This window comes from Sciurus carolinensis, chromosome 14, assembly GCF_902686445.1.
Source record: "Sciurus carolinensis chromosome 14, mSciCar1.2, whole genome shotgun sequence".
NCBI lineage: Eukaryota > Metazoa > Chordata > Mammalia > Rodentia > Sciuridae > Sciurus > Sciurus carolinensis.
The window spans coordinates 26,021,719-26,048,929 of record NC_062226.1 but is presented as its reverse complement, the minus strand read 5'-3'; the positions used below and the strand labels follow the sequence as shown (position 1 = coordinate 26,048,929).

At 40.5% G+C, this 27,211-nt stretch overlaps 1 protein-coding gene across 11 annotated transcripts in view; it reads left to right on the top strand.

Annotated features, from left to right (window-relative positions):
* Znf462 (zinc finger protein 462) overlaps positions 1-22,498 on the top strand; it is a 130,884-nt gene extending 108,386 nt beyond the window's left edge. For all 11 annotated transcript variants that reach the window (XM_047524767.1, XM_047524766.1, XM_047524765.1 and 8 more), the window contains 4 exons: positions 285-508; positions 13,944-14,076; positions 19,907-20,030; positions 21,462-22,498. In XM_047524767.1, coding sequence (XP_047380723.1) covers positions 285-508; positions 13,944-14,076; positions 19,907-20,030; positions 21,462-21,672 — 692 coding nt within the window. In that variant the 3' untranslated portion in view covers positions 21,673-22,498. The remainder of the gene's footprint in view (positions 1-284; positions 509-13,943; positions 14,077-19,906; positions 20,031-21,461) is intronic.
* The last annotated feature ends 4,713 nt before the right edge of the window (positions 22,499-27,211 follow it).

Genomic DNA, 27,211 nt, shown 5'->3' with positions numbered 1-27,211 from the left:
GGCAGGTCACCTCCATTCAGGCATTAGCAAGCACCCATCAGCCTGGCCCACCTCTATTCAAGGGCCATTCTAGGGATGGAGCACAATGAGCTGCTGGTCTTCAGAATACTCACTTGTACCAGAGGCATATGTTGTCCGGGGTTGGGACGGGACAGTGTGTGTGCAGTTCACCCGTGAGAAGTAGCGGAATTGAATGGCGGGTGAGGCTCCTCTTGTCTTCCAGAGAAAGAACACCTGCTTGCCATCAGTAAAACACCCATCTTTCATTCCGTTTGTTTCCACAGAAGAGCGGGTTGTCCCCATTGAAGTGTGCCGTTCCAAGCTGTCCAGGTACCTGCAGGGAGTGGTTTTCCGCTGTGATAAGTGCACCTTCACATGCTCCAGCGACGAGAGCCTCCAGCAGCACATAGAAAAGCACAACGAACTGAAGCCCTACAAGTGCCAGCTCTGCTACTACGAGACCAAGCACACGGAGGAGCTGGACAGTCACCTGCGGGATGAGCATAAGGTACCTGCCCAGGACCGCCTGCCTCCTCCGGCCTCAGCTCTCCAGTGGGGTGGGGCCGAACTAGGAGACAGGTGGCTTCAGCCATACCCGCTGTGTACCAACCGGAGAAAGGGACTCTGAGGTACTTTTACAATGAGGCTTAATTTTTCTATAATAAAAGAAATGTGAGATCATTTCAGCAAATGACCAAAAATGGGTGGGGGAAGGGCAAATCAGCCTGACTCTCTACCACCCAGATCTCTCTGCTTGACACTTGGGGTCTCTTTTCTAGACCCACTTTCCTTTGTTTTATGTGATTCTGATTGTACTAGACCTAAAATATTGCATCACCTCATTATCCTGACAAGAGTATTTTTTCTATATTATTTTAAACATGTTATTACAAACATTGGCCAATATTTTTAAAAGGGACAGAGAGTAAATATTTTAGACTTTGCAGAATTCAGTGGCAATTGCTCAAGTGCGCCATGAGAGCAAGAAGGTGACAGGCAATACATAAATGAGTGATTACAGTTGTTTTCCAATAAAAATTCATTTGCAAAAATAGGCAACAGGCTGTTGGCCCGTAGTTGGTGACACCTAATGTGTCTGATAGATATTCTACCTCCTTGATCGTGTAGGCTTTTCCAATATTTTGCCTACTACCAAGATTTTCAAAGGTGTCACCACACATAATCTGAACGTCATAAATGTCGTAAATCGTATGTTTTATTTGGGGAGGGGAATTGATTTTAAAAAGAAAAAGATTAGTACAGAACATAAAATAGAGGGTTTGTAGAAAAATTTCTCTTCCCAAGATTTGCTGCTCAGAGAGTCAGAGTCATGCAGGATGGCTCCCTCCTTCTACATGAGGTATAATTGGTGTATCATGAACTGAGGTGATTATTTTTGGTTTTGTGTTTTTGCCCCAAGCACAGGAGGAACTGATTGGTGTTTGCTTAGTGAAAGCAGGCTATCAATCCTTTCCAATCAGCCTGGTCCAGAACATTTATTAAGTGTTCACTTAAGACCCTCTGTATCCTCATCAGTGAAAATACAGCTCTTCTTCTCTAGTCCTACAAACCTAAATTATAGAGATTTTAATCTGTATCCAAGGGATAGAATTTTTCTATGGGATTTTGAGAAAGGAGTTTGAACTTTGTCTCCTGTCCACAGTTTAATGGTTTTGTGGCAACTTCTGCTTTGGAATATGTTCACACTCCAGCACTGCCTAAAAAGTGAATGCAGGGAGGAAGAGCCTGAATTATAGTAGTATTTCTTATTCCAACTTCCTGGGCATTTGTAATCCAAACTTAAGGGAAGATCATTCATCTGCTTCAAACCAAGCTTCCTCTATTATTTCCCATAGGTCTTGTTTATGCAACACCTTTTTTACTATAGGGTTCAAGGCTTCAGGTTCATATTTTGGGGCAGAGCAAATCAGGGAGATAAATGCTTCCCCAGCTGTTGCGTGGTAACTTGTCAATCAGTGGGGAAGTCCGGAGAATGTTAGAAACCATACCAGACCTGAAACCAGAGGCTTCCTGAACAGTTGGTGGAAGTCTGGGGCTTCAGGATATAGGTTAGGGAAAGGGGTTGCTCAGGAAAGTAGGGGCCCAATTGAGAGCTTTTGGAGCCAGAAGACCTGGGTTTTAATCCTGTCTCCACCTTTTATTGTATATGCTTTGGGAAGCTACTTAAGTTGGAGGTCTTTTTTTCTGATTTGTTACACCACTCTCAGAAATTGTGTAAGATCAAATGAAGTCCTTGTTTTCCCTTACTTTGAGACTCAGTGTGATCCACAGACTATTTGTGAATTGAATTGTACTGAAATATAGCAATTGCTACCTATCATAAAGGCAGTTGTGTTCTGAAAGTCCTGAACTACATTATAAAATCACTAATTATACCTTGAATTTTAGACAGTCTTTGATGTTATACTTTCACTGTCATATTATGTTTTTAATTTTTTCTTTCTCATTGGTTGACCAGCTTATTAAGTCCAATGAGCACCTGAGGCTAAAGAATTGCCCCTTTCAGCATGCCTAATGATTTTCACTTTTGTCTCAAATGTCTTTAAGTTTATGAGACTTGTGCTTATTATAGCAGCAATTTCCTTTTTGTGTTTACTGGTTTTTTTCCCCCCTAAACAATGAGTGCAAAAGGTAGTTCAAATTTTCAAATAATTGTTCAAACACTTTTGTAAATAAAGATGTCAGTGCTTTTGAAACTGAATTTTCAGCTGATAGGCAGTAGCACTGTGCACTAGCTAAAAATGATCATTCATCGGGAAGAAAGATATATGAAAATGTGATTTCAGTGTTCATGAAAGGAGTTATGGGACTGTCAATATACTAAAGAGAAGTTTGCTGGCAATTCAAATGCAAAAGTCAAGAACAATAGGTAAAAATAAGGAAGTGAAGTCAGGAGAGTTAGGAAGAAACAGAATTGATTTTATTCTCAGTGTGATCTTTATACTTAGAAAATCCTGAAATACCTACGTAAAAGCTACGAGGACGTTAGTGAGTTTGGCAGGGTTGTAGGATATAAGATCAATACACAGAAATCAATTATATATTCTTATTTACTAGTAATAGACAACTTGAAAATGAAATTTTAGAAAGATCAATTCCATGTACAGATAATAACAAAGAGAGCAAAATACTTAAGAATAAATTTAACCTAAGAACCAAACACTGAAAATGCAAAGTGATGCTGAGAGAAATAAAAGAACTAAATTATCACAATGTATACCATGTTCATAGATTAGAAAATTCAGTATTGGGAATTCTTCCCAAACTGATCTACAGATCCAACATACTCTTAAGCAAAACCACAGAAAGACTTTATTTTGGTAAAATTGGCAAGGTGATCCTAATATTTATATGGAAATGGAGAAGACTAGGATAGTCAAAGAGTGTAGGAAAGGAGTAAAGTTGGAGGACTTCCCTTCTTACTTTCAAAACTTGCTGTAAAGCTATAATAGTCAAGAGAGTGTGGTATTGGCATAAGGGTAGATACATAGCTCAGTAGAGCAGAAGATAAAGTCCAGAAATAGACTGTCTTGTATGTGGCCAATTGATTTTCATCAAAGTTGTTAAGGTAATAGGAAAGCATTTTTTTTTTTCAAAAATGTGCTGGAACAATTGGATTTTTACATGCAAATTGTCACCCATAATTCTTATACTATTCTTTACACAAAAATTCACTCAAAAATGAATCATACTCAGCGCCATGTACTGCCAGAGGAATGAGAAGTTGTGTTCCATTTGTGTACAATGTGTCAAAATGCATTCTACTGTCACATATAACCAATTAGGACAAATTAAAAAATGGATCATAAATATATGAACTAAAACTATAAAACTTATAAAAATAGTGGAAAACTGTGTGATCTTGATTTAGGGAAAATAATTCTTAGCTACAACACAAAAGCTGTGAAAAAATTAATACATTGGATATCATCAAAGTTAAATGTGTACTCTTCAGAAGACACTATTAAGAAAATGAAAAGGCAGGCAACAAAGCAAATATTTGCAAAGTAATTATGTAACGAAGCGTTTTAACCAAAATATACCAAGAATTCTTACAACTCAATAAGAAGATAAGCCACTCAATGAAGGATGAGCAAAAGATTTGAATAAATACTTTACAATTAAGCATGTGAAAAGATGCTCAATATGGTTCACCACTAGAGAAATATAAATTAAACCAACAGTAAGATTTTACCCTCTACCCTCTAGGTTAGGAACAATGATAATACTGAAATGTTAGCAAGGATGTGGGGAAATTGGAAATCTCATACTTTGCTGATGGGAATGTAGAATGGTAGAACCACTTTGAAGCAATTTGGCCATTAGTTTAAAAGTCAAATATACTTTACTCTCTGGCCCAACAATCCCACCAGTAGAGTTCTACTCATCGATATTTGTATTTATTTATTTATTTATTTTAATTTTTTTTTTTTTTTTTTTTGCGGTTCTGGGGATTGAACTCAGGACCTTGGGCTTGCAAGGCAAGCACTCTACCAACTGAGTCATCTCCCCAGCCCGTTACTCATCAATTTAAAAAAAAAAAAAAGAGTGAGCTAACATGTAACAACATGGACAAATCTAAGATCATATTAAGTGGACAGAAGCCAGACACCAAAGACTACCTATGATATGATTCTGTTCATGTGAAATCTCCAGAAAAGGCAAAATGACAAAAAATAGCTTGGGCCTAGAGGTTGGGAGGGAGGATTGATTTTAAAGAATATGAAGGTACTTCTCAGAGTGATTGAAAATATTCTTAAACTGATTGGGTGAGGCTTACACAAATGTATGAATTTACTAAAAAATCACTGACTTATTCACTAAAAGTAGATAAATTTTATGGCAACTAAATTATACTTCAGTATTCCAAAGCCAAGCACACAGTAGGTCCTTAATAAATGTTAAATTCCTGCAGTCTTTTTTTATAAAGTGTTTTGTTGGAATGATAGATCAATGGAATGCTCAAGATCCCAATTAATGTATGGATTGCCAAAAATAAAATGGGAACTAAGCATAGCAATTGGTTCTAAGCTAGGGCTTACTGTGTAAGACTATGTTTCAGATGTATTACATTCTTCTGTGAATGGCATTAGGTGATTTTGTATGGTGGAAAGAATCTATAAAAGGAACTGTAAGGCACTATAGGATGTATTTTTGAAAGGACTTCATTAAAAAGAGCTGGAGTGGGGCTGGGGATGTGACTTAGTGGTAGAGCGCTTGCCTGGCACACTTGAGGCCCTGGGTTCGGTTCTCAGCACCTCATATAAATAAATCTATAAATAAAGGCCCATGGACAACTAAAAAAATTTAAAAAAAAAAAAAAGAGCTGGATAGTCAAAGTTGGAACCTGAGTTCTGCTTACAAAGGTTGTAAACCTTAGGAGCATCTCTAAAGATGTCAGACTGTATTTGTAAGCTACATAGAATACTGGTAACAGCAGGAAGGATCCTTGAAGTCCTGTCAATCCATTTAGGAACCAAAATGTCAAGTGCCCTTGATAGAGGCTGCCCTGTTTATCCTCAGAAACCAGCATGTAATAGAGAAGGGGAGACTATCAGAACCCTCATTTTGTAGGTGACACACAGAATCTTGTTCTCCTGGACCTTTATCTTTGTGCCATTGAGCAGGGACTCACTTGTAATCTCTTGGGATCCAAAGTAAACAGTGCAGGCGATTTTATTTTATCATCCTTTGACCCCCCTGCCTTTTTCGGATCTCACTGTTCCTCTAGAAGGCTATTTTATATTTTATTCTCCCATTCAGTCTCTCCTTCCTTCTCCCCTCTCCATTCCTTCCACGGCCCCCACAGACATGCAAGCGTGCACATACAATGAAATATCTAACAATAATGCCACTTATGAGAAGCTCTGCTAAAAGATGAAGCCATAACATATCTAGAAACCTTGAAGTCTTGGAAGGAAAAAACAAACCTTGCCCTTCTCACATTTAAAAAATCTATACTTTTTTTCTTTTAAAGAAAATTTAAGTATATGCAATACCTTGTTAGTGTTCTTTATGTTCTAAAGTCTCTTTGCTAGTTTTAAGGAACATAAAAATATATTATCTCTAACTTGGTTTGCTCATAAAATTGTCATGTTCAGTATATTAAATTTAGAAGGATAGTCTATTCAGGCAATAGACATTCACTAATTGAATTTACTTTGAAATGTTTTTAATTTTTTATATAAATGGAACCTCAGGCGGCTGAACTCTAAGAAACTCATATCTTTTACTTTTTTTTTTTTCTCTAGTTTTGGGGAAGGCAGCAGAACATTAAGCCCAGAATGAATCAACAACGTTTTAGATTCCCAGTGAATTTGTTCAGCTTTCTGGACTAATGAAATTCACAGTATCCAAAAAAAAAAAAAAAAAAGTCACACAGAACAGTTTCCAAAAGATGAAAATGAATAAAATGATAAAAGAACCTTCCTCCACACCAAATCATAAAACACACTTTTTTTTTGCATTTAATTTCTGAACTAAGTATTGGTAGCTTAAGTTTATCAGCTCCAAAGATTTATGCAACTTGAAGGTTCCTGTAGAATTTGATGTCATTTTGTTGCTTCTTTCCTTCATGTTAGTTTGCCTGTTGATTTCTCAAAGATCTTTTTTTTTTTTTTTCATGTATTTTTGACAACAAACCAGAATTAAGTAAGCAAGAAGTGTGACCATTTTTTAGAGGGATGTGTGTCAGAACCTTAGATAGTGTTTCTCAAGCAACAGACATTAGAAGGTGTTCTTTACTTGTAAGCTTTGAAATTATCCACTCACTTCCCTGGTCAAAGTTAATTGCTCATACTTCCAAGATTTCAGAAGACATTTCTTTTTCTCCTTTAAGGCATTTTCCTCTCTTTCCTTCCAAAATCCAACGCAGTTCCTAACATGCAGTAAGGCTCAGTTTGTTTAAAAAGCCATTAAATGAATTCACTCTGCAGATATGATTTATTTAAGTATCCTGCTTATTTAAATAAGCAAAGTGTGGCAGCACATTAGAGACTTTGCCCTTGTTCATTTCAGGTCCAGGAGAATGTCATCTGCTCAACTGACCAGAAACAAAGCTCTGAGACTCTTAATGACACCTTTCACGTGGTTTCTTGACAGCTTGTTCCTGGAGTCATACCAAGATTATCCAAAGGAGTTGACTTTGTCTGGACTTTGGCCCAGTTAGTTCTGCAAGAAAGGTGTTTTCTAATTCTGACTCAAGAAAATAGATACGCTTCTTGACTTCTGTGTTCCTTTCCTTTCTGGGTATTTTATATGATCCTTTATTCTCACTGTTCTTAGAAAGGTTTTCATTTTGAAGAAAACTTTTCAAAGGATGCTATTGCTCTCTCCCATCCAATTTTGCAACATTATCGTTAATACTTTTCTCTTTCTTTTTCCTGTGTTCAGCTGGAATGACCACGGTAGTTTTTACTTATTTTGTGAGTAATTCTGCATTTCTAGAGCTGATTTGAATTATAAATGGGAAAAACTTGAGTTGTGTCATCTGAAGATATGAGTCTGAATCCTGGCTTCAATCAGGACTTTAATTGTACTTGTTTTGTATACTGCTTTCTCTTTCTACAAATATGGAGGTTAATGCATATCTTACACTTAATGGTTAAGTGATACATGGAAAAACTTCTAGTTACATTTTTAGCATGTAAAAGATATTTGATTAATATTGAAACAAATTTGTGTGTCAACTACATGACTAACCTTATGCTCTGTGCTGAGCTATTATAGAGCTAAATAAGAAATGCTTGCTACCCTGGAAGAGCTTATAAGCAAGTAGGCAAGACGAGCTTAAACAAAGAATCACAACCCCATATGTTTAGTGCATGATAAAGGTGTCTGAAAAATAAGAGGCCAGCACAACAAATATGGTTTCATGGCTCATGTTCCAGAGAACTTTAACACTGCCCAAGGGATTTGTTTGGCTGAAAATATCTTTTCTTTTTTTCCAGCTTTACTAAGGTATATTTGACACATAAAATTGTATATGTTTAAGGTGCACACTGTGAAATTTGATGTGTGTGAAGAAAGGGGGACCCTGGTGCTCTGTTGGTGAGAATGTCAATTAGTACAGCCGTTATGGGAAAAGGCGTGAGTGTTCCTCAAGAAAGTAAAAATAGAGCTATTTTGCGATTCAGCAGTCCCATTTCTGGGTATGTAAAAGAGACAAAATGAGTGTCTTGAGATTCTACATTCCCATGTTCACTGCAGCACATTCATAACAGCCAAGACATGGAAACAACCTAAGTGTCCACTGGCAGTCGAGTAAATAAAATGTGGCATATATATGCAATGGAATATTATTTGGCCATAAAAAGGAAGGGCATCCTGCCATTCATGTCTTTTCTTAAAACTTTTACAAGAATTCTAGCTGAAATGCTCTTATTTGAGAACTGAAAATTGTTCTTACCTGCACCATTGACCTTCTTCCACCTGATACTGTAAGTTAGTATTTTACAAACAATGGACCATGGGCCAAAATTACCTGTTTTTTTTTATGACCTATTATCTAAGAATGATATTGACATTTTAAAATGTTTTAAAAAATGAAAAGAATAATACTTTTCTGACAAGCAAATTTATATGAAATTCAGAATTTGGTTTCTACAAATAGAAGTCTATTGGAATACAGCCTCATTCATCCATTTATGTATTGCTTATGGCAGCTTTTGAGCTACAGCAGCAATTGAGTAGTTCTGAAGAGACTGTTGTGGTCCAGAAAGCTTAGAATATTTACTTATCTGGCTCTTTTCAGAAAGTTTGCTGGCCTGTGTTGTAAGTCATTCAAATTCTTGAGAGCACTGCACGTTCTCAGTCTGTGACTAATGGGCACTACTGATATAATAGGCAGGTCAGTGTTTTCAGTGTTCTTTGGTGTCACTTTTTCTAGAAATAAAAAATTCACTCTTTTTTTTTTTTTTTGCAAGGGTCTTACCAGGGGTTGAACTCAGGGGTACTCAGTCACTGAGCCACATTCCCCAGCCCTATTTTATATTTTATTTAGAGACAGGGTCTCACTGAGTTGCTTAGGGTCTCACTTTTGCTGAGGCTGACTTTGAACTCGCAATCTTCCTGCCTTAGCCTCCCGAGCCGCTGGGATTGCAGGCGCATGCCACCGTGCCCAGCCATTCTGGTTTTTCTTTTTAACAGTGGTATGTAGTATTGAATGATATGTGCATCCTGACTGGGTGCCTCCTTTTTAAGGTGCAGATGTTCAGTAACAGAAGGGAGAGCCCTTAGGGTCTGAACTCTGGGGACATTAAGTGGCCTTTCTTCACCACAGTCCCTGCTACTTGTTGCCTGCAAGGTAATGTGAAGACAGGGTAGGCAGTTGCATTCTGTCATGAACAAGCATGTTCACATGCGTCTCTCCTGTAAGGCTGGACCTGCTATCCTGGCCCAGTGTGAAAAGGCATGTTCAACTCTGTAAATCATACAGTTCTTAGACAAAGCCAACAGTATGGGAATACATGCCAAGAACAGATCTAAACCATTTTGCTGAATGGTTAAAAAATCACAAATAGCAAAGCAGAATTGGGAAGGCTGAACATCAGCTGAGCATGGAAGGGGTTTGGCACAGTCTTCGTTTCAGTGTTCAGGGTCACCCTTTGCTCATCTCACAGTCTCCCTGCACTTCCAGCCTCTAGGTTGTGGCCTTCACAAAGGACTTTGGTTTGGTGGCATCACTAGTGACTTTCACAAGGTGTAAGGATCAGCATATGATTTTGTAGTCTGGATGACTGCATTTCTGAACACGGAACATACATGCGGGCTGGGGGTGTAGCTCAGCAGTAGAGTGCGTGCCCAGCTTGCACATGGTCCTGGGTTCAGTCCCCAGGGCTGCACAAAGAAGGAACATATGTGGCTGCTTTCCCCTACAAAAGGCTGCAAAGGACCCACCCAAGTTCTTTCTCCCTTTGTTGTGAACCTTTGGGGGAAAGATGGTAAAAAAAAAAATTACTTTTCGTCTCCAGAGAAAAAAGTAAATCACCCTCAATATGTATCATCAGGAAGTTAGTCAGTTACCCACCAATCACCAGGTCTGGGAAGTAGTACCATCAATTCAGAAGCCAACTGAGAATTATTGGAACTTTAATAAGGTCTATGCCATTTGATTTTGACCCTTTAATCTCACATCTGGAAATTTCACTTATAAAATTAAAATTGATCATGAAAGCAAGGTTTACTTACATACAGTAAGGTTTATTACTGGATATTTTATAGTGAAAAGCCAGAAATGACTCAATGTGAATTCTCAGGGGATTAGTGAAGTAAACTGTAGCACATCCACATGATTAAAATCATGTTTATTCAGAGAACAATGCTAGGCCATTCGAGGTGTGATGAAGCAGGGGGCACACTGGCATGTCTTAATATGATATAGAAATGAAAACAATCCATAGAGAACAGGAATAGGTTAATGCAATTACTGTACGTAGGTCGATAAATATATATATACATAACTCGTTAGCAGTTGTTATATATTGGTCATCGGCTCTAAGTAGGTTCTTTGTTATTTTCTAAATTTTATGTGTGAGCCTTAATATGAAAGAAAAACAAAGTGAAGTTACCCAGTAGCTAGAAGGCAAGAACAACGCTCACTCTAATCTAGACTCTGTGCAGACATCCTGTGTAAAATGCAGAAAAACCTGTCCTCATGGTGGTGTGTCTCCAAGGAGGAGAGGCAGGACATAATTATGGAGCGGGGTGTGTTCTCAAAGGGGTCTTCCAGCACTGTGGGATCCCAGAGCAAGGATATTTAACCTGGGAGCCAGGTAGGGGAGGTTTCCCTGATGAAGCAACAGAGCTGGGCTGGAAGAGTTGAGTCGACACAGGAAGGACATGAATGAGGGTTAAGTACAGAAGAAATGGCAGGTGCGGAAGCACAAACTCAAGAGTACGTCAGATTCCAGAAACAGTACGTCTGGATCATGGGGCAAGGGGGGGCCTGGAGACAGTCAGCTGCATAAACCCCAGTTAAAAAAAAAAAAAATGTGGATTTTATCCTCAGGACAAGCAGAAACTGACATAAAGGGATTTAAACAATTTTTTTTTATTTTTTGGAAGATTGGTTTGACCACACTGGAGAACAGATTTAAGAAGAGGCAAGAATGGACACTGGGAAACTAGCACGGGGGGCTGGGGTTGCAATATTCTGGGTAGAAATGATGGTGGGCTCTGCATGCAGAGGAAGAAGGGGGTCTTTCTTTTGTGTTCAGATGAATATTTGGATGACTGGCTTAGGGATTTTAAATATAGGAATAACTCAACACTAAAAAGGGTTTTGATTTTTAAAATCTTCTAATTACATAGCAAAATTTTTATATTTTACTTTTAAATTTTTTAAATTGCCTCACAAAGATTGTAGAAATCTTCAGGACAAATAAATCCTGGGTTATCCCAGGATGAGCATCCTCCCATGAAAATGTCATGTACTATTTTAAAATTGTGCAGAACCCAAAATGTTAACAATTTTCTAGTAAGGGGATGATGGCTATGGGAAAATGGACAAATACAGTTCTTAAAAAACCCCAGAAGGAGGGGGAAAAAATAACATTTGGTTTGGTGACAGATCTCCTTCTGTCACTGTGAGCTCCATGAGAAATGGGAGCTCCAGTAAAGACCAGGGCCTGTCAAGCCCTTCAGGAGCCCTTGTTGGATGAATGAATGAATGAATGAGTAAATGAATGAATGAATGCATGCACACAGCTGGATTCAAGAAGAGAGGTGGGGGTTGTTTCTTGACTTGCTTCTTTATTTGATCATTTTTGTTTCCTGGCAACTGCCCACCCCTCCTATCCAGGTACAGATTTACGGTATCCCTGGTTACTAAAGGTGGGAAATAAGTGAGAAAGTGGTCCCCAAAAGACTGCCTTCTAAGTAAGTCCTGGTCACTTAAAAATAGTTTTCTTCAAACATACTTCAAAATTAGGCGAATTGGGAACCTTGCCCACTTTTCTTGAAAAACTAGCAAGCCAGAAAACTTTTATTGAAATATTTGTCATAAATGCTATTTGGTGAAAATGTAGACTTTGTGGCCCAACATGACTTCATAAATATGCATTTACAATGGTTATTATAAGCATTTCCAAATGCCAAAATTGGAAGAGACCCATATTCCCAGATAGAGGAAAGAAATTACATGTGAGGGGACTATTGTGTTTTAGGTACAGTGCTAACATTGAAGACTAGTGGTTATGGGCTAACCCTGAACTTGAACTCACATCTGTTTGACTTCATAGGTCATGTTCTTTGTGCCAGTTCTTCTTGCTTTTATATTAGAAAAATAAATAAATAAAAATTCATAGAGGTTTATATGGGTGAGGCTAGTGGATAAATCTTCAGCTAACAAGGTGCAAAAGACCTTCAGAGACCATGTCTATGAACTTAGAAGAAAGTGAAGTAAAGGTCCTAAACTTGACCTCTTCCTCCTCCTTCTTACCTTAGTCTATTATTACTAAAAAGAAATAAAGAAAGCAAAACAAGAAGTTACCTTCTCTAAGAGTTTAACTGGGATTGATAAAGATATCTGGTCTTTTTGACTTGTTTTCAAAGTTGACTGATTTCATGAATCCCATTCTTCTAGTATTGTTTCTTCTATTTAAAGAAGCTTTGTCTTTGAGTTTTCTTGCTCCTTTTAGATGTACCTGTCTTCCCCCGTCTGCTGGTCTCGATACTCTGTCTCTCTCTTGTTTTTCTCTCTCTCTCATTTGTCACAGTCAGTGATGATGTTCCCATCTGCCAGACATATGGAATTGATGGTGCTCAGCAAATCTTTGTTCCAATCTGGTCCCAGAGAATATTTTGGAATTGTCTTGTAAATTCTCTCTTTTCCTCTCCTGTGCCCTCATTACACTCTGTCTCTACTGTGGCAACCGTGGAAATCTGCCTCGTGTTCTAATTAATGATGTCTGCCTTCCCTCTTCAACTGAACTGTGAGCCTCTGGAGGCCAGATCCGGGTCTTGTTGACCTTTGTCATGCCCCCTTCCCCTGGCCTCCAACAAGGGCGCTTACACAGAGCAGTAGCCATGACTGGTTATTGACTTGAGCAGTGGCTGGATATTGGCATGAGTCCTGTGTCACCTTGTCATTCCCAACAATCCTCCACAAGCAACTGGAGAGGTTCCGGAAGTAGATTGATGAAGAAGGTGAATTTTGCACCACCATTGATCTAAGAATTCCCCCCCCCCCCACACACACACACACAAAAAAATCATTCAAGACTTTTCTTGTATGTAGTTCTGTTTCCCTTGAATGGTATTTTAAAGATGACTTAGATTCCCCACATTATTCTAACCACATTTCATATAAATAAGAACCATAGTTAACCCTTCGAAAGGACTTTTAAGAAGTTAGTCACCTGCATTTTTCTCAGATTATCCTGGCCTTGATAAATAGACTGTGGTCAGCTTCAAATACAATAGTTAAACCAATAGTCATAATACTGTCTTCCATCTAAATGAGAGTTTGGTTTTCAATCATTGTCTTCTGCCCAAAGCTGTAACAGCCTACAACCCCCAGTTGATGGGACCATGGCGAAGAAGTGTCTGGTTCCCCCTGCTGAAGGTCAGGAAGCATTCACCCCTTTGAATTCAATTCAAAACAAATTTATTGAATGCAGACTCTACCCTGTGCTTGATGGTACTTCTGGCCTTCTGCTTTCTGTAGTTGTGTTTCTTAAGAAAACAAGCATGATAAGGAAGGTCCAGTGTTGATAGTTCTGATGAACATGGCGCCAGGTGGAATCAAAGGACCAAGCTCTCTGAGAGTCACAGTAAGAAAAGGACTTCTCAGGCATCTGGGATGTTTGGTCCTGTTTATAAGAGCGCAGTTGCAGGAAGAGGATGTGGGCGAGGTCTCCACCAGGGAGAACCCCATTTGGTCTGTGGTTCATTGTTCTGCCGTCTGTTTGGACCTTTTTCAGGTAAGCCGTAACTTTGAGCTGGTTGGACGGGTTAACTTGGATCAGCTGGAACAGATGAAGGAAAAAATGGAGAGCTCCAGCAGTGATGACGAGGACAAGGAGGAGGAAATGAGCGGCAAGGCCGAAGACGGAGGTCAGTCCCGCCCTGCGCTCTCAGTCCCAGATGGCGCCCGGCGCACCCATGGTGAGACAGAAGGGAGGCAGGAGGTGGCCGAGGGCGGAACAGAAGGAACCGTCCCTCTGAGTTAAGCAGCAGAACAGACTGGCTCCAACATCAGGGGCTGTCTCTCTGTAAACCAATACCAGCTTTAGAAACTCCAAGGAAAACAGACACGTTCTACCTAATCGTAGTGGGTTGGCAGGGGGGAGCATACAAGGAAAGGTAGTATCTTAGGATCTTCAGAACAAGGACAGGCGGACAGCAAGATGAGGGACACTGTCAGGCTATCAAGCAACAGAGTGAACTTGGAATACATCACTTCATTTTGCAAAACAACTTGGGCCCTCTCCATGCCTCCCTCTGCAGGGCCCGTCTCTTAACCCCCTTGGAGCTGTTTCCACTTTGTAAAGAGGGAGAGACAGACCACATCTTTCATTCCACTGTGCATTTCCAGAATGCACTGGGGGAAGATTTTATTGAACTTTGAATCACTTTTCCCAACTTCCTGCCAGTCTATAATGATTCCAAAATAAAAAGGTTTCCAAAGTATATTTAGTCATAGAGACACATTTGTGATCTAGAGTGTTATTTTTCTATGTTGTTCAACATAAATCCCCAGACTATACATGTAAGAATATGGGTTGCAATGTGTTACTTTAGTTATTAAAATCAAAAGCACGTGGATAACATAAATCCACAAAATGATTATTATAGATCTCATCCCAGGAGTGAGATAGTATTAGTTGTCATTTCATTACTGAGATTACTGAGCATCATTACATGCCAGGTCCAATGTAGATGATTTTTTTGTTTTGTTTTTTGGTACCAGAAATTGAACTCAGGGGCACTTGATCACTGAGCCACATCCCTGGCCCTATTTTATATTTTATTTAGATAGAGACAGGATCTCACTGAGTTGCTTAGCACCTCCCTTTTGCTAAGTCTGGCTTTGAACTCGCAATCCCTCTGCCTCAGACTCCTGAACTGCTGGGATTATAGGGATGTGCCCAGCAGTATAGGTAATTTGTATACAACCTTTTTACTTTTTTAACTTTAAAACTATAGATGTTGGACTTTGATATTGTATGTTATTTATTAAATTATTTATTTTTTAATTGCAAAATAAAAATCATATGCATTAATGGCATGCAGAATGAGGTTTTGAACTGTGTGTTATTGTGGAATGGCTGAGCTAATAACATATATTGCCTCACATATTTATTTTGGGGGGCAATAATACTTAAAATCTATTCTTAGCAATTTTCAATTATATAATATGTTGTTATTAATTGCAGTTACCAGGTTGTACAGTAGATCTCTTGGACTTATTTTTTTCCTAACTGAAATTTTGTATTTTGGGACCAAGATTTTCGTGGTTCCCCATCCCTTGCCCTTGGTAACCACCATTCTTCTTCTGTGAGTTAGACCTTTTTAGATCCCACATAGATGATTCAACATTTGTCTTTTTGTGCCTTATGAAATGTCTTTTGGGTTCATCCCATGTTGCCTCAAATGACAAGATTTCCTTCTTAGTGCTGGTGTGTGTTTGTGTATCAGTTGTCTTTATCCACTCGTCCACTGATGGACATGTAGGTTGGTTCCGTATCTTGGCTTGTGTGAACGTGCTTCTGTGAACATGGGAATGTGGATGCTCTTGCATGTAACTCATTTCATTTGCTTTGGATACACAAACCCGACAGTGGGACTGCTGGGTCATGTGGTTGCTCTGTTTGCAGTTTTTTGAGGCACGTGATGCTGTTTTCCAGAGTGGCGGTATTCATCTACCTACCAGCAGTGTGCAAATGTTCCTTTTTCCACATCCTCTCTAGAGCTTGTTATCTTTCCTCTCTGTGATAACAAATGACACCTGTCATTTTCACAGGTGTGAGGTGATGTCTCACTGTGTTTTCAGTTTGCTTTTCCCGGGTGATCAGTGATGTTGAGCATTTCCATAGAGGTTGTCTTTTCACTCTTGTTTCTTTGGTTGGGCAGAAGCTGTTGAGTTTGATACAATCCCATTTTTCTGTTTTTGCTTTTGCCTATGCTTTTGGGGTCGTATCCAAAAAATCTTTGCCTTAAGCTTGCCTTAAATGTATCCAAAAAATCGGTGCCTTAAACTGCTTTCTTCTAAAAGTTTTACAGTTTCGGGTCTTGTGTTTACATCTTATCCATTTTGATGTATTTTCTAATCTCACATGAGATAAGGTTCTAGTTTCATTCTTCTGCATGTGGATAGCTGCTGGTTCCAATGCCGTTTATGAAGGAACCGTTCTTTTCCCATTCTGTTTCCTTGCCAACTTTTCTTGAAAATCAGACTATAAATGTGTGTATTTATTTCTAGATTCTATTCTGTTCTATTGGGCCACGTGTCTGTTTTTATGCCAGTACCATGCCATTTTGATCATCTTAGTTTTGCAGTAGATTTTGAAGACAGGTAGGGTGATGCCTGTGTTGTACTCTGCTCAACACTCTTGTGGTTATCTGGGGGCTTTTGTGGCTCTGTAGGTAGTTATAAAGATTAAGGGCTGGGTTGTAGCTCAGTGGTAGAGTATTTGCCTGGCACGCACAAGGGGTTGGATTCAAGTCTTAGCACTGGGAAAAAAAAATTAAATGAGATAACACCAAGAGCTTAGCTTATTAGCTCAGTACCTAGAACATAGTAATAACCTAATAAAAGATAACACTACCACATAGATTTTATTATTGTTATTTTACAAATGGGACAATGGAGGTCTTAAAAATTTAAGAGCTTGTCCAAAGTAAAACACAAACACACACACACAGTTGAATTGGGTCTTTGAGCCAAAGGCAAGACTTTTTATATTACCTACCACTTGCCCAATCCCCTGGGCAGTAGAGTGTTCTTTATGGAAGGAACATGACCCTGACATCTGTGGATTCGTGGTCCTCAGGGCCTTGTCCAAGGTCTACTTTTGCAGAGGGCCTGTTTTTCTTGCTCCGCCAGTCTGCAAGCCTGAGGAAGCCTAGTGGCCACCGTTTCCCTTTCCTTCCCAGATCCCACCCTTTCTCCAGGTAACCAGGGCAGAGGACCATGGTTTTGCAAGTGGGGGTTTAGTTTGGCCTTTGAACTGCCATCCAAGACAGACAAAAGAGCCAAGGTGTGCTGGCTTGTGAAAAAAGTCCCCAAGCCTCTGGTCACCCTGGAAAGTTAGGTGAACAAAGAAAACCTCCTCACCATCTAGGCCGGTTGTTCTGGGAGGTTACGACTTTCATTAGTAGAGGCCGCCTTCACCCTATCCTTTCAAGGACAGTGGTGGTGATCTGAGAAGCCTGGCCTTTTTTCTCCTTTTTTAAAACCTTTCCACCCATCTGTTCTTCGCAGTGAACCCTTAACATCTGTGCACTGTTAGGAGAGCACTCTGGGAGAGGGTGCTTCTGACGGAGGTTACAAAGGCTTCTTTCACTTCAGGGTGCTGTGAGGCCCCGCCACTCCTCTTCAGGAAATAAATGATTCCTCACTGGATGTTACGACCCCTCCCGATGTCCACAGCTGCACACACGCACGCATTATTTTAGAGGTGATAAGCATTCCAGAGGCAAAAACTCTTCTAGCCCTCCCTTTCCCTGTGGCTCATAAATTAATAAATAAATAATAAGTCACAGGAAATTCGGAAAAGTGGCAGTTGAGATGTGTGTGGGACGACAGGCTCATTCTCCCTGCTTGTCCCACCTGGCGCCCCCTTTTCATTAGACTCTGTAGCATCAAGCCAGATTGACTTAACCCCGGAAAGAATTTCAGTATCCTGTGCCTCGCTGCAAAGTATGGTGTCCACATTCACACACCTGAACCACCTGGGAGGAAAGGTCCTGGGGCAGAGAAACAAGGATTCCTCCCCAGACCAGCAGGTTTTCCTGCATGACAATTGCAAGCCTAAACCTTCCCTTGCCCCTCACCCACCCATCCTGCAGGAACAGCCTCCTTTGTCCCATCACCTTTGAATAGACCTAGAATCAATTTCCCACCCTCACAGTCGATTCTGGCCAAGAAGAAGAAATGTGGGACAATAGCCTGGGGGAGTCTTTGCCAGACCTTCTGGCTTGTAGGAGGAGGGAGGGAGGTGTCCTAAGCACAGCTCTCAGGCTGACGGAGAACCATTTGCAGTGACAGGTAATGAGTGGCCTCCTTCTTTGAGGATGAAACTTAGCGCGTGCCTTTGGAAAGAACAGAAGAGTGGGTTTCATGTTTCCTAAGGGCAAAGGAGCAAGCGCACCAGGAACGTTTTCCTGGGTGGCGATTTAGACTCTCATCAGATCCCTCAGTGTCGGGAGTTCACTGCCCCTGGCTCCCCATTCCAACCTCCTTTCCAAACACTGAGAGCTGGAGAGAGGACTGGACGTGGGCAAGGGCCGGTCCCGCCGAGGGTGCATGGAGGGAATTGGAGAGAGGAGAGACCAGGCTGGAGGAAATGAAAAGGAACCCGAGCAGCAGATCCTCCCGCCCCGCCCCCTCTCATTATGCAATTGGGGAGGAGTCAGGAAGGCATTCTGTTGATTTCTTGCCCAAGATAATCCCTGCTAAGGAATTAATGCGCAGAGCAGATGGTGCTGTCTCATTTCCAATGAAAAGAATCAAGGAAGATAGTCTGTGCAATTATTTTTAATGGCTTGTGTGGTGATCTTCTTAATTTGTGAGAAAATGTTTCATCTTTTGTGAAAACTGGCCCCGTTCACACAGCTCTTTGTGCTGGAGATTAAGGCATCTCAGAGCTCCTATCCTGCTAAGGGCGTCCGGAGGATTTTGTGAGCTGGGTTACTTCAACCAGGAGACGTGTTCCTGCGTGTGGGCCCAGAGTGGTCAGATATGGAGAGATGATCAGCATTTCCCACGCACTCACTGTGCAGTGGGGCTCTGAACCAGTTAGTCCTGCTGTTTATTAGTCCCCGTGAAGATGTGGCCCTGTATGGAATAAGGAAACACTTAGGCCGTATAAGCTGTCGTCTTGGAGTGTGCCAGGTTGTGTGACCTGCAGACAGCCAGCTGGTTCCATTTATCAGACCCAGAACTCGTGCCCAGCACAGTGAAGGTCAGTGTTTGGTGTTTACAACAGACCCATCCAGACCCTTCCAGAAACGTCTGGATAGCCCCATGTTCGTGAATGTCACTGAGGAGTCTTTGTCAGGCAGCTGGCCAGGACCCTGCCATGGCTGGGGACACGCTTTCCCATTCTAGCCCCAGGTTGTCTGAATCGCGTTCATACAAGGTTCTTTCCTGGTGCATCTCATTCAGGGCCCGCAGCCACCCTGTGAGGCGTTCGCTATGCTCTCCATGGCAGGTGCCCACAAGGCTTCGGCCTCGCGCGGAGCAAGGGAAAGCCCAGGGGTCTCCGGCCATGACCAAGCTGAGTGCTTCTGGTAGCCTCTGTTCCTTTTAGTAAGCAAAGACAAACCTGTGTCAGATGGAAATGTATAGGTGCCACACGGTGAGGCTCTGATACGGAGCATACTAGGAGGACGAGGTTAAATAGAAGAAAATGCTCAGGTGCCTTTGGAATGGGCAGGGAGGGCTACCTGGCAAGAAAACCCCAGATTATTTGTGAAGGAAGCTGTTGGGGGGCAGGTGGGAAAAGATAGGGAGGCTTGGGGCCCGGAGCCAGTGGCAGTTCTGGGGAGCTGTTCAAGAAGTGCCCTCCTGGGAACCAACCTGAAGACAGGGTGAGATGCCTGGGAAGGGCTTTCACTGAGTGGCCTTGCAGGCCGGTCGGAGAGGCTCCCAGTGAGCGTTGGCTCACCTCGTCCACCCCGCACGCAGCACACTACTAACACCAATACTTTCTCTTTGCAGAGCTGATGAGATTTGGTGACTGTGGGACTCCTATTAACACTGAGAAGCGTTTTCCGTGTGAATTCTGTGGACGGGCATTTTCACAGGGCTCTGAGTGGGAGAGACACGTGCTAAGACACGGCATGTAAGTGGGACCGTCCCACAACACGCTGTCCAAAGCCAGAGGGGCCGGCTTCTTTCTTTGCGCGCTCTCTCTCTCTCTCTCTCTTCTTCCCTTTCTTTCTTCCTCCCTCCCTCCCTCCTTTCTTTCTTTCTTTCTTTCTGTTTCTTTCTCTCTCCCCCCCTTCCTTCTTCCCTCCCTCCCTTCCTTCCTTCTGGGTTCTTTCTTTCTTTCTCTCCCTTTCTCCCTCCCTCCCTCCCTCCTTTTTTTCTTTCTCTTCCTCCCTCCCTCCTTCCTTCTTCCTTCCTTCCTTCCTTCCTTCCTTCCTTCCTTTCTTTCTTTCTTTCTTTCTTTCTTTCTTTCTTTCTCCCTTCCTTTCTTCCTTCCTTCCTTCCCTCCTTCCTTCCTCCCTCCCTTCCTTCCTTCTTCTCCCCCAACACAATGTAGACCCTCCATGTCACTTTTCTGGGCTGTGGGAGGAGAGGCAGTTGTGAGGAAGGAACCAGGTTTCTCCTCCTCTGTTGGTTTTTGAAATGGCCAGCCAGGCCCATGTCAGATGAAGGAGAGCCATCTTTATCAGGACTCAGCCCCCACCAGCCCACAGGCACAAGCGTGGTGTTTGCTCCAGCCTGCATCCCTTTAGTTTTCATTAGGGTGACATTCTGTGAGACAGTGTGAATCGGAGTATAGACATCTGGCTTTTGTTCCTGCCTCTGTGACTGGCCATTCCCTGAGGGCCTGGAACCTGCCTTTGCCCTGCCTCAAGGTCAGAGCCAGCTTCTGCCTTCCTCTCAGGGGGTTGAGAGCACACCTGTCAGATACTTCCAAGATCCTTGGTCTTAAAATTGTCCCCTCACCAAGGCACCTGTAGTCTGCTAGACAGAGAAGCTGAGATTTGCTCCTTTGCTGAGAAAAAAGCCCCGAATCATTGAGTGCAGGAGCTTCAGAGAATTTATCTAGCTTCCCAAGATGTTTGTGGGTTCCAATTTCGGGTTTTCACTTTTTGTTTATTTCTGCTATTTGTTTCTGGTTCCATTCAATAAATCTTTAATACATTTTTGACTTAATAAATATAGTCAATCTCAAAGTTTCCGGGTTCACCTGATACATGTGAGCATGAGGCAGTTCTTTCTGTTTTACCCCTTAAGACTCTGTAGAGGAGATGACATAAAACTATTATGTTCATCTGGAAACAAAATGTGCTCTAATCAAAACACGGTAGGATAGTGGATATTTTTGTAAGTTCAGAGTTTTAAGAGATGGGAGCAGCTGACCTGTGTATTGCAGAGAGCGAGATACATCCCTGGCAATGTGCTCAGATAGTCAGAGCACTATTCAAAGGAAACCCCAGAGGCTTTGTAGGATGTGGAAATAGGGACACGAGTCTTTTATGTTTAGTTAGAATGAGTGTCTATACTCATCTGTCTCTTCCATGCGTATTATTTTTTTTTCTAGGGCATTGAATGACACCAAGCAAGTGAGCAGGGAAGACATCCGCCCGAAGGAGATAGTGACGGAGGACAGCGTCAAGATGCCCTCCATAGAGGAGAAGGAAGATGACGAGCCAGTTGGAATAGACTTTTCCCTAAAGAGTGAAACAGTAGCCATCTGTGTAGTAGCTGCCGACAAATCTCTCCTAGAGAATGCAGAGGCCAAAAACGAATAAGAGTTTGGTGAAATTCTTAATCAAACCTTACTTGAACCGTGATGAAAAAGTGGGTGGGCCAGCGAGGGCTGAGAGGGAGGGACAGAAAAAGAGAAGACAGAACAAAGCTGCTTTTTAGGACTGAACAATCTATTTTCAAAGCACTGGTACCTGTGTGAGTGAGTATGTAAATTAAAGTTATTTAAATGGTTGGAATATGTGGCTCCTTTTCCATCACTCCATCTTTTCTTCCGGATCTTCACCATGGAAGTCTCGTTCCTGGCAGATGTGGAAGCACCTCCGTGGGCCTGATCTCGGACAGCGTGTGCAGACAGAAGCTCCGGGGACAGTACAAGACTTCTCCTAGGGAACAACTTTTTGACGCACAACTTTCGGTGCGTTTTTCTAGTTTTAATACCTTAAGCTTTTTCAAGACCTAACTGCAGCCGCTTTGGGAAAAAAAAAAAAAAAAAAAAAAAAAAAAAATGGAATAAAATAAAACAACAAAAAACAAAAACAGAAAACAAACAAAAAAAACTGCTTTGCATAAAACAGTCACCTGTTTCCTAGTACCTCAAACTTAACCAAGGGAATTCTCTGCATTTGTCAGTACTACCTGTCGTCCTTGTGGTTAAATGTAGAGAGAACTGCTGGGCAAGATGGTGAATGGAGAAAAAAAAAAAAAAAAGAGTTTTAAAGAAAGGAACACAAATTGTGCTTAAAATCCCCACGTGGGTTTTATTTCTTAAAATACTGTGATTTTTTTAATTATTTTAGTAAAAAACAAAACAAAAAAAAGAAACAGACTTTAATTATTAGATAACTGTTTGTGAATTGTCATCCTTTATTCCAGGTAAGCTGTTTATTAGTGTTCGACTCTAATTTAGAATTTGGTAGATCCATGTGAGCTGATTTTAAAGTGCTTGAGCCGTTCTGTTCGCCATGTTTATTTCCTGTCAAGTTGAGTGTTACAAACACAGCACAAAATTCAGTTTTTCATATAAATTGTTTCTTTTTGTGTGCGTGTTGTTATCGTTGTTTTAATTTCGGGGGCAAGGGAGATACTAGTTTTTTGTGAATAGGAATGTTTTTATTTTAAACATGAAAATAACAAAGAAGTTAACTTTTTCTTTTTTTCATTTTTTTTTTTTTTTTTTTTTTTTTTAATTTAACTAAAGAACCAAACTTTCGGCACAGCTATGCAGCTCGTGGGCCAGAGAAGAGGTCCTCTTCACCCTTTCGTTGCTGTCAAATTAACACATGATCCGTCTCACACCAATAATTTCTGTTAGAATGGGCTGGCTTTTGTGTGTGATTTTTTTTTTTTTTTACATCTGTTTTTATTTGCCTTTTATTTTTTGGGGGGGTGGTTTTCATTTATTTGGGGGTGATGAGGGGATGTGCTGGAATCCCATCCCTTTAGCGAGAGTGGAGAAGAAATGACATATATCCTACAAGGAGCCTGGAGAACTTTTGTTTTGTTTTGTTTTTAATCTAGCTGCCAGCTGCTGTTTCCCTATATTAGCTTTTTCTGGAGGGAGCAGCTTAGACTAAATCTAAGTCTACATTTATAATATGTTCTGATTGTGAACAAAGGATTTCGTTCCAAAAAGTAGAAAAGAATTTTTCTTGAAGCCTAGGTTGTAGAAGCCCATGTGTGTGTTAGCTTGGTCGTGTGTGGATGCGTGCATGTGCGTGTGTGCGTGTGTGTGTGTGTACACACGTGTGCGCGTGTGAGTCTTTTGGTTTTCATGTTTTCGTTTTGGGTTTTTTTTTTTTTTTTTTTTTTTTTTAACTTGGAAGGGTTGCGGGAGGGGGGAGGGGAGACAGGGAAGGGGGATTGCTGAGATGACAGTGTCCCACACGGCTTCAAATAAAATCCATGGAGAGATGTTGCATTTGTGGAATAAGTGCTTACTTGAAAAGCATGTTCTCCTTTTATTTTCTTGCTGTTAAAAAATTTTATTTTTAGGACATTTAATTTAATTATTTTTAAGGGATGGGGGGGGGCCACGATGTGGAAACCAGAAAATAGGGACAGTGTGGACTCTAGACAAAGATTCATTTTGTGTCTATATTTGTTTTTAATTGGCCTCATTTCAAATGTATTAAACAGTTCCATACCTGGATTGGGTGTTTGTAATGATTACCAAAAAACAAACAAACAAAAAAAAAAAACAGAAAAAAGGAAGAAAAAGGAAAAAAAAGAAAATAACTGTGACATGCTTTTATCATTACTTTATTTTTCAAATAACATGTAAATATTGTAATCCATTGGATTTTGTTTTGCTAACCTGTTAATAAAAATATGGGACCATTATCCTTTTAACAAGGCTAGAATGTCATTTTTTTTTTCTTTTTCAAACATATACCTGATATTTTGTGGCCGCACATTTTTGGATGCATTATTATAATTCTGTTGACTGTAATGACATAGAATTTACAACATTTTTTTTGTTGTTGTTGTTTAATTTATACAGAGGACATTTTTTTTCAGAGCTTGAGAGAAGAAAATAAATAGCAGAATGATAACCCTATTGACTACAATAATCAGTGTTTCCCAATACTTGGTAAAAGATAGGGAGATCCTGAGTCCTTGAAGCCAAGGGTTTAAAAAACAAAAAAAAGCGAAAACAAAAAAAAAAAAAAACCACAAGTAGGTTATTCAAGTTGTTTGCAACATACATTTTGTAATGAAATGTGAGAAATTAATAAAGAATTTTTTTCACATGTGTCTATGTCATCTGTTGTAAATCATTTGTGGATATGAATTCCTTCCTACAGACAGGAAGTGTAGAAATGATACAGCAGTTCAAAACTTGTGCACGGGAGGTATTTCAAGCTGCTGAATCTACACAAGTGTGAACAGCAAAGGTAAAATTAAGGCGAGGCGTGAGCTAGAGTTTTAAAAAGCTAATGTTGCCACATCAGGTATTCCTCACAGACTGGGAGAATTTTATGGAGGGAATGTTTTCCATCAAAATTGCGAATCAGAGTGATGTATGAAGCTTCCAAGGAACAGCCAGTGCTGGGACGCCATCCGGGAACTCTTGAGTTCATGAGCATAGTCGTTTTCAAGTAACTGCAAGTCAGAACCACTTGGAGGATCCATGTCACAGTGCTATCACCCTTAACAGGAAAGCTTCCGTCACTATCTGACCGCATCCTGCACCATTCACTTATTGGAGCTACCGTGTTGTAAATCAAAGAACAAATTAGTTATGAAACCTAGAAGAGCAAAGGAAAGCACTGTCAGTTATAGCACAAAGTCACCCAACACTGCCTCCACCAGCGTTGGAAGAGTGGCTGGCAATTTGTTCAGAGTTCGTTCTTAAAAACTTGGTTCTTGCCCTTCCTCATTCTTTGTGTCTCCTTCACTGGGGGAAAGTTAAAAGACAAGACTATAAAGGTGACCAAAAAAAAAGATAAATCAGGGCCCCAAAGGAAAAGGGATTAAGTAGCAAAGATGATGGTTGCAAATGGAAAAAATGCATTCCATGAGACCAAAGTAAACCATGTGTGGCTGAGCTTGCCTAGTAGACAAGGCAAAAAAAAAAAAAGAAAGGATCAATCAATTATATTAACTTACTATCAAATGCTCAAGAGACCACCTGTTCTAGGACTGCTAGTTGAAAAGTCTTTCCTGTTTCCATAAAGGAGAGAAAGTGAGTCAGTGCTGAGCGCTTGGAGTTGTTCTGCCCATCACTCAATCTAGGAAGCAGCACACCACTTCCGGTCTCACTCCATGGGCTAGACCTGGTCACGGCTCCACCTTCTCACTGGGGCTGGGAGATGTGTAGTCTCCTCTACCAATGAGTCCAGGAAGAACACGTGAGAGCAACCTCTACCACACCAAAAACAGAAGTGCTTCTCTGGAGACAGTAGGGGAGATAGAAACCCACTTCAGAAACCATAGAATGCTGGCCCTGTGTACTTTGTCAATACCTTTTAGCAAATCTTTTGTGCTAGCTCCTATATAACAACAAACAAGGCAGACCTAGGTGCACACATCTTGACAAATAGGATGAGAATAGAGAAGTGACCGCCACAGAAGATTCTGGGCCTTGCTGGACACTTCATTCCCTCTTGGGACGCTTTGATTGCACTTCTGTGTTGATGCTGGCAACCCTGGGGGAAGCAAGGTGTAAATAATGAATGTAGGTTTTCAGTCCATCTAGGGGAATGTTGGATTCAGGGAGGCATGTAAGAAATTGGCCACTTACACACAGTCTTTAGTTCTATGCTTAACCAAAATTCCTACAGGATATGTTCTCCCTTGTGGTTCTCCTCATTTATTCACTGTGATGTCACACTGTCTGTTATGTCACAGCTCTCAGAGGAATAAGCTTAGCATAATACCTCTCTTTTTATTTGTACAGATGAACAAAATGATGGAGTTTTAAGGGTTGGCAAAACACTGACCCTAAGAATTTATTTTTTTAAATGCATATTTACAAGGTTTTTTTTTCCTTTTAAAATTATTTATTTATTTATTTTTTACAGACTGTATTTTGATTCATTGTACACAAATGGGGTACATCATTTTGTTTCTATGGTTGTACACGATGTAGATTCATACCATTTATGTAATCATACATGTACAGAGGGTAATGATGTCTGTCTCATTCCACCATCTTTCATACCCCCCTCTCTCTCATTTCCTGCTACGTAACTAAAGTTCCTCCATTCTTCTCTCACCCTCCCACTCCCATTATATATCATCATCCACTTAACAGGGTAAACATTTGGCCTTCGGTTTGGGGGGATTGGCTTATTTCACTTGCATTATTCTCCAGTTCCATCCATTTATCTGCAAATGCCATAATATTATTATCTGGAAGAATAAGAGATCTTGAATAGTCAAAACAATCCTGAGCAGGAAAAGTGAAGCAGGAGGTATCACAATACTAGAACTTAAACTATACTACAGAGCAATAGTAACAAAAACAGCATGGTATTGGCACCAAAATAGGCAGAGCAATGGTGCAGAATTGAAGACAGAGACAAACTCACATAAATACAGTCATTCATGCCAGACAAAGGGGCCAAAAACATACAATGGAGAAAATGTAGCCTGTTCAACAAAGGTTGCTGGGAAAACTGGAAATCCATATCAGAAAATGAAATTAAACCTCTGTTTCTCACCCTGCACAACACTCAACTCAAAATGGATCAAGGACTTAGGATTTAGACCAGAGACCCTGCACCAAATAGAAGACAAAGTAGGCCCAAATCTTCATCATGTTTACAATTATTAATGTGATAGTTTTAGAGGAAACATCAAAGTCATTCTAATACTGCCATCAAAGTCATTCTTATCCAGGGATATTTCCTACAGCTTTCATTGCCAGACACCTTTTTACATACCTCTAATCAAGGTCAACAGCTTTGTAACATGCTGTTTTTCACTTCATATTATAAATATTTTCCATGTTGCTGTAGAGTCTTCATAACTAAAAGCTACACAGAACCCCATAACACATTGGCTGGAAATACATAACCATTATAACCATGACTTATAACTCCAGGATGTTATTGAACATTCAGGTTTTTAAATTCT